The 16,640-nt window shown below is 36.4% G+C and overlaps 2 protein-coding genes across 3 annotated transcripts in view; one reads left to right on the forward strand and one right to left on the reverse strand.

Moving 5' to 3' along the window:
• Positions 1-6,851, forward strand: LOC137400005 (ubiquitin-ribosomal protein eS31 fusion protein). Its single transcript, XM_068086295.1, has 5 exons — positions 1-42; positions 333-387; positions 584-638; positions 3,484-3,701; positions 6,679-6,851. The coding sequence occupies exons 2-5, from the start codon at positions 340-342 to the stop codon at positions 6,826-6,828; spliced, it is 471 nt and encodes a 156-aa protein (XP_067942396.1). The 5' UTR covers positions 1-42; positions 333-339; the 3' UTR covers positions 6,829-6,851.
• Positions 6,840-16,640, reverse strand: part of LOC137400004 (uncharacterized) — a 24,915-nt gene continuing 15,114 nt past the window's right edge. For both annotated transcript variants that reach the window (XM_068086293.1, XM_068086294.1), the window contains exons 7-9: positions 13,474-13,577; positions 7,445-7,539; positions 6,840-7,158 (exon numbers count right to left, since the gene is read on the reverse strand). In XM_068086293.1, the coding sequence (XP_067942394.1) occupies positions 7,082-7,158; positions 7,445-7,539; positions 13,474-13,577 (276 nt within the window). In that variant the 3' untranslated portion in view covers positions 6,840-7,081. The remainder of the gene's footprint in view (positions 7,159-7,444; positions 7,540-13,473; positions 13,578-16,640) is intronic.

Consider the following 16,640-nt stretch of genomic DNA (forward strand, 5'->3'; position numbering starts at 1 on the left):
ACCCCTTCGCTTCCTTTTAAGGTTTTCTTCTTGATGATAAGGGTAAGGGGTTTTGGAAACATTATTGTAGTATATGATGTATAGCTGGATTACAATGTCGATTGTCTTTGTTACACATTTAATTATTTGGTTAGAAGAACGTTCTAGTTGCAAATGTAGATCCAATTTGGTTTGTTGGCCAAATTCACTTCATAACATCAAGCAAATCTAAAGCTCCTCAGCCCGTAGTTCCCTGACCACTCGATTCTTTTGGTAAAATAATGGAGTCATTCATTTGCTGAAGTAGCATTGCGTAGTCACTGCTTACATATACTTGATTGTGTTTGTTGCAGCTTTGCCATGCAGATCTTCGTAAAGACCCTAACGGGCAAAACCATCACTCTTGAGGTATGTGGAAAAGTATCATAAGACTCATGTTTTATGGGCTAATCTAATAATTTTAATATATTATATAATCTAATATAATAGTTATTGAGGTTATTTAAGAGAATTCGCGGATATCGTAGGTTAGCTTTTAGCAGATCTGTCAGATGACCGATCAGGTGTATGTTCGTGATGACAGATCTGTTCTTACACATTGTAGGTGGAAGCTAGTGACACTATCGAAAATGTCAAAGCAAAGATCCAAGACAAGGAAGGTTTGTGTCCTAATTTGCATGTACAATTTATTATACTCGCACTGCTTGTGGTTAATATAAAGTCTCGCCTATCCATTTTGAAAGAGATTTCATGAATTGAGTATTCGATCAGAGTAGAGGGCAAAAATGAAGGCAATGTATTGGTTTTGAGGTAAGGGTGGTGATAGAAATAGGTAGTGCAAATTATCCCCAATTAATCTAGAAGAAGTTGAAAGGAATTTAGCCTTCATTGTTTTCATTATTCATGGATTTTTTTCGTTTTATTGTTACTGACCTCCTGACCCCATTGATTGAACAATTTTGTTCAAAATAATTTTAAATGGCATATGACAGAGTTTACTTAAGGTGATATATCAAACATATTTTCAAGTTATACATTTGTTAAAAATCTATACATGTTTAGTGATTCATCATAAGAAATATTTTTTGACCAAGAAAGAATTTAAATTTGTGTATACTTGGTCACCAAGACTCCTGTATCTTTGTTGCTCTATATAATGAGCATTTTACAGCAACAATGTTACAGGCTGGTTCACTTTTATGTGCAGCTATCACAATAAAATTAGCCTGACAAAATAAATTTGGTTTTACGATAAAACAGGTGTCTGCCATGATACAACGAAACCTCTACTTACGGTTGACTTGACATTTGGAATTTGCGAAATGTCTATTAGTAGAACCTTTGCTTGGACATGTGAAATTTTTTTAGATATATAATACTTCCTGTTCTAGCTTGTTTGTTTCGTATTTTAGTCTGTCTACTCCGCTTACCACCAGCTATTAAAACATGCCACACATTGGGTCACAAATTTACTTTACGCTTGAAATTTTTCTATCGACTTTTTGTTTTGGTCGTGGGTTCAAAAAATTGAATGAAATATATGTTCACATGAATTTGGCTGTAGAAGATCATTTCATAATACGAGTAAATTGTACTACAAGTGTAGCTGGGCACAAGTTCAACTGTGAGGTTATATTGTACTTGCAGCATATTTCCAGTTATTCCCAATGCCATGCACTTAACTTTTTTGCAAACTCAGGTGGTTGTTTCATTTTGGTTAAAATAATGTAATTAAACAACTCAGCGCAGACCTACCTACTCTTACAATGAACAGCTCATTTTTGTTTCAGGCATGTGCAACTCCGTAAATTTTCCACTGTTAAACTCTCGACGTGTAAACAATTTGATTGCCAAGTGTAGAATTTTCACTCTTCAAATCATAGAATACTTAGTCGGCACTAGACAAGAGGGCCTTTTCCGAACTAGTAATGAAATGCTAACAATCCTAATCTGAAAGCATGATGTAGGATAAATGCATCACAAAATTATATCAAAAGTACAAATATACCGGAATGATTTCTATTTTTGTACTTCAAACCATTGCTTTAAAATCGATTGACATTTGACATGCATGCAGTTGTTAGTAGGAAAAACTTGAATTGGTTGTAAACATAATAGCTGTGGTCCCTTCAACAGGCCTTGCATATCTATATTCTTGTATTAGTATTTTAATTAAATTAATTAGTATTACATAGCATCACGTAACAACATAAATTAATAGTCGAGTTGTTGGAAGTGTAAAACTGGTAAAATACAACAATATAACCACTAAATAGTTAAAATGTATCATCTATAAATGTGCGTATAAGGATGTTAGAAAGTTGTTTGTATGCAGAAAGTTTATCATGCTGACTACCAAAACACATCACAATTATCGGCTCATTTGTACTAGTGTTGGGCCGGTATCTAATTTAGAGCCGGATCGGATATCCTTGCACTTTTTTATCGGTTTTCCTGGTATCGGATCCTCGGTATTTACCATCTCTGGTATCCTTTGCCAACTAAGAAAGTTCGGTATTGTCGGTACCGTTGTTCGGTGTATGGTTTTCAGTGTGTGTTTAAACTTTAAATGGTTTAAACTTTAAATGGTTTAAACTTTAAATGGTTTAAACTTTAAACCGTAACTGTCTCGAACAACTTTAATCGTTGTGCAAAAAACATTATTTAGTCAGCAGTATATTGTTATGGCAAGGAGTCTCCTTGTTTTAGCAAACAAAACAAAAGAAATATGGAAATATAAGTTTCATGATATATGTTTTTATTGTTTATTCTATTAAAAAATATAGTTGATACAAACGTTTAGTATAATAGAAAACTGATAGATAATGGCAAGGGGCTCTTTTTGTTAAATATACTGAAACAATTTACAGAAATCTTACTATCACATATTGTAATCAGGTAATGTAATCACATAATTATACGCAGTCCAATTAGATTCCAGTCTTTAAGCTTTATGCATCCTCCCATCTTTGGAGAACTCACAAAACCTTCGAGGCTGGTGGCATTATCGATGTAACGTAATATAATAGTAGGTACGGAAGCGTGGAAATTTTCGTTGAATTTGTTCGCTAATGCGCGCTGAGATTAGCACGTTAGTCAGAGACGCATTTTAAAAACAGATATCCGTATAACCATTTACTGATAGGCTTTTACGAATAAATACTGATCATATCAAACCGGCTGCGGATAACTAGCTGTCACCGAAAATGTTTGGTTTCCTCGGATACCGAGAATCCCTCAGTATCGGTAAGAGCGGAAAACCCAATACCGGCCCAACTCTAATGTGTACACACAGCTTCTTACTGGGTTATTTCTGCTCACATATATAAACTGGTACACCTGAGCTCTTGTTTGAGGTATCCCACAATTTAACAGAAGGGAAATCTGTTTAGAATTTTATATCCAGTTCAACTGATGTTAATTGGTAGTGCAACTTGCCATAAGATAGTATAGCTGGCCAGTTTGACCGCTATTAAACCATTTTAAGAATCAATTAATTTGTAGGAATTCCCCCAGACCAGCAGCGTCTTATCTTCGCTGGGAAGCAGCTAGAAGATGGTCGTACTTTGTCTGACTATAACATCCAGAAAGAGTCGACTTTGCATTTGGTGCTTAGGTTGAGGGGTGGTGGCAAGAAAAGAAAGAAGAAGAACTACACTACTCCCAAAAAAATCAAGCACAAGAGGAAAAAAGTCAAGCTTTCTGTACTCAAATATTATAAGGTATTTTGACCTTATACTAATGAACCATTGTGGAAATATTTTTATGTTGCTAGCTCTGTGCAATACAATGTAGTAGCGGCCAATTAGGTAGACCTTTGTTAAGAAAAGTGTCAGTCATTCCGCATAAAGCAGTTGAAGCATAAATTCAGCTATACGATAATTCACGAAGTAATGCTTTTTCTCTACAAATGACTTGGATGAGACATAATGTAATATATGCAGTTACGAGTACAGTTCTACCTCGGCATCTGAGCTGAATGCGTTCTGACACTGAGCTCGTACGTCGATGTTTCCGTAAAAAATAACTTAATGCAAACAGGATATTGTGATAAAAAAATGTTTTAATCGTTGTAATTCAGTACTTATGCTCACAAAGTAACAAACACCTATTTAGTTGTTATGATCGGCAATAACATGCAACATTACTATAAATGTACACTAGTAGCAATAAAATTGAACTGGTACTTTTGATAAGTGAATACTAGCGTGTAATGGTACTCTCTGACTAGTTATTTTGATAATAGCAGCTCTGGCGCTGTCTTGGGTAGATGTTAAAGGCCTGTTACTTGTCTTGTTACTACATGACTGGTAAGGAAGTTATCATCAGAACCCTCCTCGTGGCTTACTATTGCAAAGTTCTGTCGGTTGGCCAAAAATTTGTGCTCGTAAAGGCGTTTTTGTTCGTTTTTTAAAACAGATGTATTCTTATCGTTAGCAGCTGCAGTCACTGCTATCTAATTTCAAGACCTCCCTGAATGATTGGTGATCTTTTAAGAATGACATCTACCACCCTTGCAATGATTGTGCTTCCGTGTATGATGAAAAATCTTTCTCACACTAAAACAAATAATGAAGCGGTTGGAAAAAATAAATATTACCGAAAGAACCAAAGTAAAATTCAACTAATTTAGTAAATGTGAACAACTCATTCATTACTTACCACAAATTGTTGGTTCATCAAAGGCCTCCAAATCTAGAAATATTCGTGAAAACCTTTGAACGTAGCAAAAAATTTATAGCTTAGCACGATCGACCCTTTTCGTGTAGTTGTAAGCTAAATAGAAAACGAAAGAGGCAAAGTGCGCATAGACGTAATAGAGTTAACTTTTCGTAGAGAGTAACAGTTTTCAGCCGGGAATAAATTAGTCCGCGAATATGCATGAAATGGCAATTTTCGCGAAATATAACTCCCCAAATAAGTTCATCCTGTAGGGTATATCCTACCACAGTTGTGCTAGTTGATTTAATCAATAAGCTGAAATCTGGCAAGTGCAAAGTAAAGCTGGTTCTGTAAGCTCCTGGTATTAGCCATGGCGCAGCCTGAGATGTGTCCAAATTTGTTGACAAGATTTGCTTGCAGTGATATAACTGTAGATACATGTATAAGCTATTTCAAAATTGTAAAGTTGAATTTGTAAGCTTCATAGCAAATCCTTTGTTTCTAATAGAAAGCCAGAATGGCAACTATTTGTTTGTTTTTTTTTCGTAAAATGCAGTAGAAGCTCCTACAATGTAAATAATCTGCTACGCAAATGCTTATATGTAATAGGATTTTATGTCATACGAATGGTTAAATATATGTGAATTGAAAATTTGGTGATGTAAATTGTCTAATCCATTCCAAAATTATTAAATTACTCTTTCAAATAGGAAAAAAACTAAGCTACTTTCAATTTAAATTTGGGATACTATTGATCGGTATTGGCAGCCTTTCTTTTTACTCACTCAGTTTAAGGGATTGATTATTGTAATTTTACATTAAGCTAAGTGTGGCCCTCGCTTTTAATTTAAATCATTTTTTCCTAAACAGCAAGGTCTATCCTGCTAAGAGAAAAGTATTGTATATGTCAAAAATACATTCGCTATAATAAAAGCGATGTCCGTCTGTTTGTTCGAAGTCTGGGTTAGATGTTAGGATAAAAGATATCTTTTAACAATACAGCTCATGGCGTTCATCAGCAATCTAACACCTGCGCTGATCAACTGCTTTTAGGTATAAATGTTCTATATTTACATGTAATTACATTTTACGTAAATGGAGGTTCACGTTATAGGGTCTTCTACTCTATTGTATAGTTAACATCTATGATTCAAATCAGTGCAATATTTGAATAAGAAAAATTAAGTGGCCCAACAATGTGTTTCTTCATAATGTTATAATTATATAATGCTCATTAACATCTTATGTAGGCTTTTACAAACAAATACAGATCGGAAAATCATTGATGTAACAATGTCTTTAAAGGTTGACTTGCAACAAAATTCACATTACAGTTAATTGGTATCAAAAAATTCACCATGTTTTACTCTGCTGTATTGTAGGTGCAAAATATGTGGAAATGTGTTTACAAACTCGGAAAAGCTCCAAAAACTTTCGTTTTTGAGCTTTTAAAAAGTTCAAAAACTTCGGTTTTGAGCTTTTAAAAAGTTTTTTTCTATTGCTCTGTTGTATGTTCAAAATATCGTCAAACACTAATTAAATGCCATGGGCGTTCAAATAGAGGCTCGCGGTTTATTTTTTAAATACTTCGTCAGAATTTTCAAAAGATAAATTTAGCCTTTTTATGGGCAAGGATTTATATTCAGGCATCTATGTTCGATAAAGGCGTTCCGATAGAACCCGAAGTGTTTGTCATAAATTAGAGCTTCAAGATGTTTTATATTCAGCCTTTTATTTCTCGTGTCAAAACAATAACCATGTCGAGTCGAATACGTCATCAAATTAAGGGATTCCAACATTTGACCGGTTTTTCAACTTCGCTTCTAAAATCATTCCTACATATTTGAACCTACAACACAGCAGTGTAAAACATGGTGAACGTTATGATACCAACTAACTGTAATGTAAATTTTGTTACATGTCAACCTTTAACGTAAAGGTGACATATATGTGTATTTCCCCGTTGTGTTAGCCTTATGCAATTGAGCTTTGAACAGAAGGCGAGCCAGTTTTATGTACAATATTTTTGCGTTGTAGGTGGATGAGAATGGAAAGATTACCAGACTTCGACGAGAATGTCCTAGCGAAGACTGTGGCGCTGGTGTATTTATGGCCAATCACTTTGACAGGCAATACTGTGGCAAATGCTGTCTCACTTATGTGTACAAAGCAGAGGATAAAAAATAAATAAACCTTGCTTGTACCAGAAACATTGTATTATTATATTGTTAGATATAAGGAATAGATGAGAATTGAAACAGTGGTCAAAAAGCAGTGGTTATTTGTACATATTTACAACTAATTTATCAAAATATGGAACTTTGCTACGCTTCCAATAGCTGAATTCAGATGAGGTGCACAGATGTGGGATTCAGGCATTTCTAGTAATAAATTCAGGCGGGTCATCACTAGTAATGAACACGTAATTGCATCCCGTGTGCTATGTTTTCTTGAAGCCCTTCAATATTGGATAAATGTTTTCAAATGCCTCTTGTATCTGCGTCCGAACCTTGGCTCCTACAATCAACATGTTGTGAGTACAGGAATGGTACAAGTAGCGAGTATCAAACTACAGAAATGGTTTGGGTGATGATAAAAATTAGGATTCCAGAGAAAGCTGAATGGTAGCAATACAGCTCTAGTCCTATACGATGATTTGCAGTGGAAAACGCTGTTTGAAAAAATTTAAAGAGACCTACATGGAGCTGTAGGTGAAAAGGTTAACAGAGTAAGAAGTGAATGCAATAATTGTATGTCTAATTTTGGAACAGAATGTTAGACCAATTAAAAATGCAACGCTTACCTGTTAATACAACCTTCCCAGACACAAATATTAATAGGACAATTTTTGGCTTCACCATTCTGTAGATTAGACCAGGGAACAGTTCAGGTTCATAACTGTAATGCAAAAATGAGAATGTATACATATGACTGCATATCTTTACCCGAAAGCATATATGTGGTCGTAAAAGCTGCCATCAAAAGATGATGCAAGAAATTTCAAGGTATAAGAAAATACGCCTGATATTTTTAAACGAAATGCATTACAATATTAACAATTACATGTATTATACGACACAAAATACTTAATAGAATTTCTAGGGCTAGTTAGTTATCCACAAAGTGGATTTACCTAAATCTATTTACGTTTATATCAATCTCAGTGTTTGTCTGTCATTTATGTGTCCAGTTACAGCGATAAAGATTTAGGAATAAAAAAATCAGCTTTGCACTGGATTTGAACTTAGGACCTCCAGGTTAGCAGACAGGCTAGCCATGTCACCCAGCCTATTTGCAATACAATAGCATTTCCATAGCACTAGCCTGTCTTGACAAACTGTTGTTTTTGCGGAGTTGTTCTCCCGTTGAGCGGGCGAGCAACACAATAGCTTGTCACAAGACGTACTGCACCTGATGCATCAGCTGCATTTATAGGGAGTTGTTCTCTTCCATCTATGCGGCTTGGTTGCGATGTTATGTCGGTCGCTCCCAGGCCTGTATTCACTGGTTGCAAGTTGGGGCGGCTAATGTTAGGCGACTAGTTATAAACACCTAGGGTGTGGATGGGGCGGTGTAAGTCCCCAACAGGTTCTCATGTAGGGCCTCCAGCCGGGCCTCTCATGTGAAGTTTTAAAAATTTTTATCGGAAAGTATCACCATTATTCTATATTTTGAGATTTGTTTTGTTTTAGGTGATGTGACTGACTTTTAGGTGATGTCGTTTTTAAATTAAAATAGGCAAAACTTGACCGCAGTTAAAACGCTCAGAAAAAGACATCTTTTTCTTTTGAGCATTTTAACAAAGATTCATTCGAAGGTTTTTACGCTTTCGATGGGACATGGCCAAGCGGGTGTTTGGTAACACTTGATCTTTTGCAAACCTTTATAAAAGTCGTTAACAAGAATATTTTGCCGCTGATGATGATAATAATGACGCCTAAGAACTACTAAAAGTTGATGTTTGTCTCTATGGCTTGGAATGAAGTGATATTCTACAGCGACAGAAACCGTGTCCATGGCCGTTGGGCAAATAACTTTTCGAATAAATGATGTTGAGTTATCTGAAGAAATTTATCATTGCGTTGGAACTGACCAAACAAATCCGTTCGAGTTAACCTTGTGTTTGAGATGAAATGTTACATTTTATCCGAGGGCGAGTTATCCGAGTTAGACTGTACTTGGCCGTGAAAAATTCCCAAAAAGTTGGGGCGGCTCAGTCGGCCAGCCGCCCCAGGGAATACGGGCCTGGTCGCTTCATTGGTAATCATAACGGATTTTGCGCAAAGATTTATGTAGAAAAAAATAAGATTACAACGTTTACCCTAGGACACTTATATTTTGCTAGTATTTAGTTTCGTGAGTAGCACACAGAGTAAAATTTCGCTGCAACTTCATTTCGCGGATCTGATGAGTGCGAAAATATAGTGATGTGAAATAAATGCATTAGAGCAAACATAATTGGATTCCTCAGGTCCAGTTCACTAGTAAGAAAATCTTTCAATTTGGGACTAGTTTGTATTTGTGAACCGCGGGTAGAAATGTGTGGGCGAGATCGACAATGCAACTTGGTCGCTTGTTGCTATTTGTTTCTTGGACTATCAATGACGTCTAGGTCCTTGCCCTTGCCGCCGTGACTGATGTGGCACCAATATTATAGCTCAAGTACATGTATTTATAGCACGCGGTGGCCATGGCTCAAGGTTGTTATTGTTTTTGTTTGGTAATAAAATTCATCGCTACAATAATTATTCAATTTCATGACTTTCCTTACCAGACTTTCATCCTCATCAGTTACAAAATTCAGTGACTAAACTAATATCATCATCTTCCTCGTTTGTCTTGGCTTTTCCGCAGGCCCGTATTCCCTGGAGCGGCTGGCCGGCTGAGCTGCCCCAACTTTTTAGGAATTTTTGGCGGCCAAGTATAGTCAAACTCGGAGAACTCGCCCTGAGATAAAATGTAAAATTTTATCACGAACACTTGGTTAACTCGAACGGATTTGTTTGGTCCATTCCCACATAATGATAAACTGCTATAGATAACTCAACATCATTAACTCGAACAGTTATTTGCTCAACGGCTACGGGAACGGTTTTTATCGCTGTAGAATATCACTTTATTCCAAGCCATAGAGACAAACATCAACTTTTAATAGTTCTTGGGCGTCATTATCATGATTGGCAAAATATTTTTGTTATCGACTTTTATAAAGGTTCGCAAAAGGTCAAGTTTTATTAAACATCTGTTTGGCAATGGCCCAACGAAAGCGTAAAAACTTTCGGATGAACTAAAAATAAAATCGGCAAAATTGATCTTTGTGGAAACGCTCAAAAGAAATAAGATGTCTTTTTTTAGCGTTTTAACTGCGGTCGAGTTTAGCCTATTTTAATCTGAAAACCTCCTAGCAGTCACATCACCCAAAACAAACAAATATCAAATAATAGAAAAAATGTTTATACTTTCCGATAAAATCTTTTAAAACTTTGCGTGAGATGCCCGGTTGAGGCCCTGTATCAGTGGTTCCCAACTACCTTGGAGCCATGGACCCCCTGAGCTCAATATCTAAAAGTCATGGACCCCTTAATAAACATCATAATATATGGTGTTTATAATAATACATTTTAAATTGGCTAACATTATAAATTAGAATAATATAAGAGTCAATAGATTTGACATGTTTCTATTTATTTACTTACATAAAGCAATGCTATACTAAATTGCTTTGACTGTTAATTTTCAGTTTGTTAGTAGGATAGATTATACTTCTTGTTTTTCACCAAATTCTCAATCTTTGGGGAAATGGTTGACAAAGCGCATCGGATGTCATTTTCAAGTCCTAGTCGGTTTTTTTGTTGTCTCGATTTGAGAACAATCATGGAGGAGAAAGCGGACTCGCATAAGTATCTAGACACAAATGGGAGCAGAGTTCGATGGGTGTGTTTGGCTGTCTGTGGATGAATCATGGAAGGCCAAAATTCTTCAATGGTTTTATCTTCATAAACATCTTTGGTTATTTTACCGATCTGCTGGTTTCATTTTGTTGTCAAATAAATATAGTTGCCAAATATTGTCACAATTATGATCAGTTAGCTGCCATTAACAAGCATTCATGATATTAATAGCCGCCATTGTGAAATGACCCAAATTTGGTTTTACATTTAGATTTTGAGTATGAAAACTAAACTGCACAGCTTTGCTGCTGTCCCATCTTATTGGCCAGGTCAAACAATGGGACAACGACAAAAGACTTTGCCATTTCATATTATAGGTGGAAAAATATTAATCAAACACTAGGGAAAAAAGGTCGTTGTTTGGGTGATTTCGGGTAAACTATATTCAAATTTAAGCATATACTAAGACCCCTACCAATCTGAAAGTTGGTAAAAATAAGTAAGTTGAAATGTTTTATTTTCCATGGATCTTAGTACATCGCTGAAATTGAAGAGGGAAAAAGTGAATTACGTGTTTGCTGGTTACAGGTTGTGCTGTTTTGTAATACTAACCGGAAATTAGGTACTATCCAGCGATTGACGCACATAGGTGATAAAAGTCTAGACCCAAAAACCTAACAAGACAACGCGATCACCCCGCGGGAATTGCGTTAGCCCGGAAACCCAGGCTACCACAATCCCAACAGACTTTGATAATTAAACCCCGCCCATATGATAGCGTCGTCTATCCTTTTAGGATCTTATATCATTGATCCAACCCCTATGACAGAAATAGCTGTAAATATCTAGCAAGAAAAACCTAGCACCAGCACCAGAATATCTAGCACCAGCCTGTGGACCCCCTCAAAACCTCCTGTGGACCCCTAGGGGTCCATGGACCACCAGCTGGGAACCACTGCCCTACATGAAAGGAACCTGTTGAGGGGGCTGATACTGCCCCTCCAAACCCCCAGATGCTCATAACTAGTCGCCTAACATTAGCTGCCCCATTTTGCAACCAGGGAATACAGGCCTGCTTTTCCAAAAGAATTTGTTTTCTCAATTTGCTTTTCCACGCTGCTCAGTCGGCGTATTAGCTATAATGAGTTTAGCAGAAACTGCCCAACGAGCCCAACCACACACAAAGGTTACCTGCATTTCTAATATGACGATTTTATTGTGGATATGAATGAACAAAGCTATTTAATTTTGCGTTTTCGCTCGTTGGTTATGATAGTTTAGTTCCGCTCATGATATTTTCACGAGATGAATGACTCCTCGAAAATGCGAAAGTTAGATGGCGCAAATACATAAGTGTCCTTGGGTAACCAAAGACCAGTCTCTCTTGTAAACGTTAGTAGAATTTAAGAATAAAACAAATTGAAAATAAAATCTATAAGAACACATAAAACTGACTGATACAAAAATAGAAATAAAACTGACTGAGCGCACAAATAATGACATCCTTAGTCGCTGTTGTTGCCTAAGTTCTACTAAAGTTTACCGCAGAGACTGGTCGCCGGTTAAATCCTGTAATCTTATTATTTCTAAATAAATTTTTGCGTGAAATTCGTTATGATCACCAAAGGAGCGACCGACATAACATCGCAACCAAGCCACATAGACGGAAGAGAACAACTTCCTATAAGTGCAGCTGATGCATCGGTGCAGTACGTCTTGTGACAAGCTGATGTGTTGCTCGCCCGCTCGACGGGGGTACAACACCGCAAAAACAACTGTTTGTCAAGACAGGCTAACATAGCACAGGAGTCGGCTACCTTTTCCGCTCAAAGAGCCATTTGGACCCATTTTCCACAGGAAAAACGCAGTGAGAGCCACAAACCCCCTTTCATATTTGAAATTTAAAAAAAATAATAATAAATTAAAAATGAATACCACATGTAACTTTTTTGTTTAGCTTTTAATGTTTTTATACAACGTTTACATCATAAAACGTAAAGTTGTGGCATGTATAATGATTTAACTGCTGAGAAAACAACATTACACTTTTGCAAAGAATAAAATAATTTCGGTGGTTTTATTGGCGCATAAATTGTTATTAAGTGTACTACGTGTATTAGTGTTGTTGTGTGTCAGTAGTGTTGTTGACGATATTGCAGATCTAAGTGGCTGGCCAGCCTTACTAGATTTCTAATTGTTTAAGTAACCCAGTTCGTTGACATAATATCAGAAGGTATCTCATAGCTGGCCTTCCCTGGCGAATCCGTTAGTACGTTTTTCTGTACTTTTATGTTACAGTCACGTGACGATCACGTGATAAGGTACTAATAATACAACATAATGTAAATAATGACGCATAGCAAGCGACAATGTTTGATTTATCCCCATACTTACAACTTTAAAAAATATGTTACAAAATCTAGTGATAAATCTTCTATATTTTTATGAATTACTTGGCATATGGTAATGAAAGGAGAAAATTCCAAAGTCTGAGGGAGCCGCAGCAAGGGGATGAAAGAGCCACATGCGGCTCCGAAGCCGGAGGTTGCCGACCCCTGCCATAGCAATACCATTACAGCAGTTTAAACATGTATGCTTAAAGCGTCACAGGTTGGCTTCACAGCTCTTATTATATTAAATAATTAGACCAGCCTAAGTTACTAGCTTTAGTTACTCAAATTAGCCAATTTTGCCATCGCCAACTCAGCCAATGGTAAATACATAACCTGCCACTGTTCGTAAGCTGTGTTTTTACTATTTGTGCATCGCTAGTAATACAGGCATTCACCTAGTTGCTTTATATAAATCCATATAAATATAAATCACAAACTGCAATGTAAGGTTCAGGACAGTTACATTACTTCCGGTTTTGCTATTCGCAAATAATGCTTGTTCTAAGATCAACGTGTTGCAGCAATCCTTCATACAGCAATTACTATACCTTGAGAATTGTCCATGTGTCAACACTAGTCCTTCTAGCCTAATAGCAAACCTGACATCACAACTGCCCACCATATTCTGTATCTTGAACTCTTTGAATTTGGCCTGTAGGATAAGTTAAATCTAGCACAAAAACAAGCTTACATTTCGCAGGAGTAACTTTTACAACAAATGACAACTACAACTAACTTCAACACCAAATAGTATTGAACTGTTACTATTACATATAACACCTATTGTGACAGAGACAAGAGGCATACGACCTACATACATGTATGAGAGTTAGAAATGACTAAGGTATACAATCAATCTAACGTACGAGGTTAACTCATTCCGACATTTGTATTGTAAATCAGACTCGTTGTTTTTGCAACAAAGACCCCTGTACAAATATACTGTTTTTGTTTAATTTATTCTCAGCATCACAATTGAAACAAATAAAATTATGTAAAATCACCATATAATAAATGAAAGCTAGATTGATGTAACAATGGGCAAAGAATATGTTTATTGCTTCTGCGACTTATAGGAAGGTGAATGAAAGTGTAGGTTTGTTCAGATTGAATGATAGAAGTATGCGATGTAACTTACTCTAACTTGTATAAGACAATAGTATTTAAATCAAATTATAAATTATTACAATGGAAATTTTTTCTAATTTATATCAGCTGGTTTTTTGCTTTTACTTGCAAAACTTTGTTTCAGTAACTTTTGAATGTTGTACGGTGAGAATTCTTTAATATGTAAATATAAATATTTGCTAAAACTATCGAAGTATGATTATAATATGATCGCACTGTCTACAAAATTGAGCACAATTTCTCAGTAAATTTCATTGATGCATTAATAGTTTTGAATAGATACCAGTGACCTGATAACTGATATATGAGATGTTAGCAGAAGTGATGGCTAGTTTTGAATAGATACCAGTGACCTGGTAACTGATATATGAGATGTTAGCAGCAGTGATGGCTAGTTTTGAATAGATACCAGTGACCTGATAACTGATACATGAGATGTTAGCAGCAGTGATGGCTAGTTTTGAATAGGTACCAGTGACCTGATAACTGATATATAAGATGTTAGCAGCAGTGATGGCTAGTTTTGAATAGACACCAGTGACCTGATAACTGATATATGAGATGTTAGCAGCAGTGATGGCTAGTTTTGAATAGATACCAGTGACCTGATAACTGATATATGAGATGTTAGCAGCAGTGATGGCTAGTTTTGAATAGGTACCAGTGACCTGATAACTGATATATAAGATGTTAGCAGCAGTGATGGCTAGTTTTGAATAGATACCAGTGACCTGATAACTGATATATGAGATGTTAGCAGAAGTGATGGCTAGTTTTGAATAGACACCAGTGACCTGATAACTGATATATGAGATGTTAGCAGCAGTGATGGCTAGTTTTGAATAGACACCAGTGACCTGATAACTGATATATGAGATGTTAGCAGCAGTGATGGCTAGTTTTGAATAGATACCAGTGACCTGATAACTGATATATAAGATGTTAGCAGTAGTGATGGCTAGTTTTGAATAGATACCAGTGACCTGATAACTGATATATGAGATGTTAGCAGCAGTGATGGCTAGTTTTGAATAGACACCAGTGACCTGATAACTGATATATGAGATGTTAGCAGCAGTGATGGCTAGTTTTGAATAGATACCAGTGACCTGATAACTGATACATGAGATGTTAGCAGCAGTGATGGCTAGTTTTGAATAGGTACCAGTGACCTGATAACTGATATATGAGATGTTAGCAGAAGTGATACCTAGTTTTGAATAGATACCAGTGACCTGATAACTGATATATAAGATGTTAGCAGCAGTGATGGCTAGTTTTGAATAGGTACCAGTGACCTGATAACTGATATATGAGATGTTAGCAGCAGTGATGGCTAGTTTTGAATAGATACCAGTGACCTGATATATGAGATGTTAGCAGCAGTGATGGCTAGTTTTGAATAGATACCAGTGACCTGATAACTGATATATGAGATGTTAGCAGCAGTGATGGCTAGTTTTGAATAGATACCAGTGACCTGATAACTGATATATGAGATGTTAGCAGCAGTGATGGCTAGTTTTGAATAGATACCAGTGACCTGATAACTGATATATGAGATGTTAGCAGCAGTGATGGCTAGTTTTGAATAGACACCAGTGACCTGATAACTAATATAAGAGATGTTAGCAGCAGTGATGGCTAGTTTTGAATAGATACCAGTGACCTGGTAACTGATATATGAGATGTTAGCAGCAGTGATGGCTAGTTTTGAATAGATACCAGTGACCTGGTAACTGATACATGAGATGTTAGCAGCAGTGATGGCTAGTTTTGAATAGATACCAGTGACCTGATAACTGATATATGAGATGTTAGCAGTAGTGATGACTAGTTTTGAATAGATACCGGTGACCTGATAACTGATACATGAGATGTTAGCAGCAGTGATGGCTAGTTTTGAATAGATACCAGTGACCTGATAACTGATATATGAGATGTTAGCAGCAGTGATGGCTAGTTTTGAATAGATACCAGTGACCTGATAACTGATATATGAGATGTTAGCAGCAGTGATGGCTAGTTTTGAATAGACACCAGTGACCTGATAACTGATATATGAGATGTTAGCAGAAGTGATACCTAGTTTTGAATAGATACCAGTGACCTGATAACTGATATATAAGATGTTAGCAGCAGTGATGGCTAGTTTTGAATAGGTACCAGTGACCTGATAACTGATATATGAGATGTTAGCAGCAGTGATGGCTAGTTTTGAATAGATACCAGTGACCTGATAACTGATATATGAGATGTTAGCAGCAGTGATGGCTAGTTTTGAATAGATACCAGTGACCTGATAACTGATATATGAGATGTTAGCAGCAGTGATGGCTAGTTTTGAATAGATACCAGTGACCTGATAACTGATATATGAGATGTTAGCAGCAGTGATGGCTAGTTTTGAATAGACACCAGTGACCTGATAACTGATATATGAGATGTTAGCAGCAGTGATGGCTAGTTTTGAATAGATACCAGTGACCTGATAACTGATATATGAGATGTTAGCAGCAGTGATGGCTAGTTTTGAATAGACACCAGTGACCTGATAACTAATATAAGAGATGTTAGCAGCAGTGAT

Source organism: Watersipora subatra, chromosome 7, assembly GCF_963576615.1.
Source record: "Watersipora subatra chromosome 7, tzWatSuba1.1, whole genome shotgun sequence".
Classification (NCBI taxonomy): Eukaryota; Metazoa; Bryozoa; class Gymnolaemata; order Cheilostomatida; family Watersiporidae; genus Watersipora; species Watersipora subatra.

What these genes read in the sequence shown, in the direction of transcription:
- LOC137400005 (XM_068086295.1), top strand. Translation starts at nt 340, where the DNA reads ATGCAGATCTTCGTAAAGACCCTAACGGGCAAAACCATCACTCTTGAG. An exon ending in GCAAAACCATCACTCTTGAG is followed by an intron (nt 388 to 583) that starts GTATGTGGAAAA and finishes TACACATTGTAG; the next exon opens with GTGGAAGCTAGTGACACTAT. An exon ending in CTGTACTCAAATATTATAAG is followed by an intron (nt 3,702 to 6,678) that starts GTATTTTGACCT and finishes TTTGCGTTGTAG; the next exon opens with GTGGATGAGAATGGAAAGAT.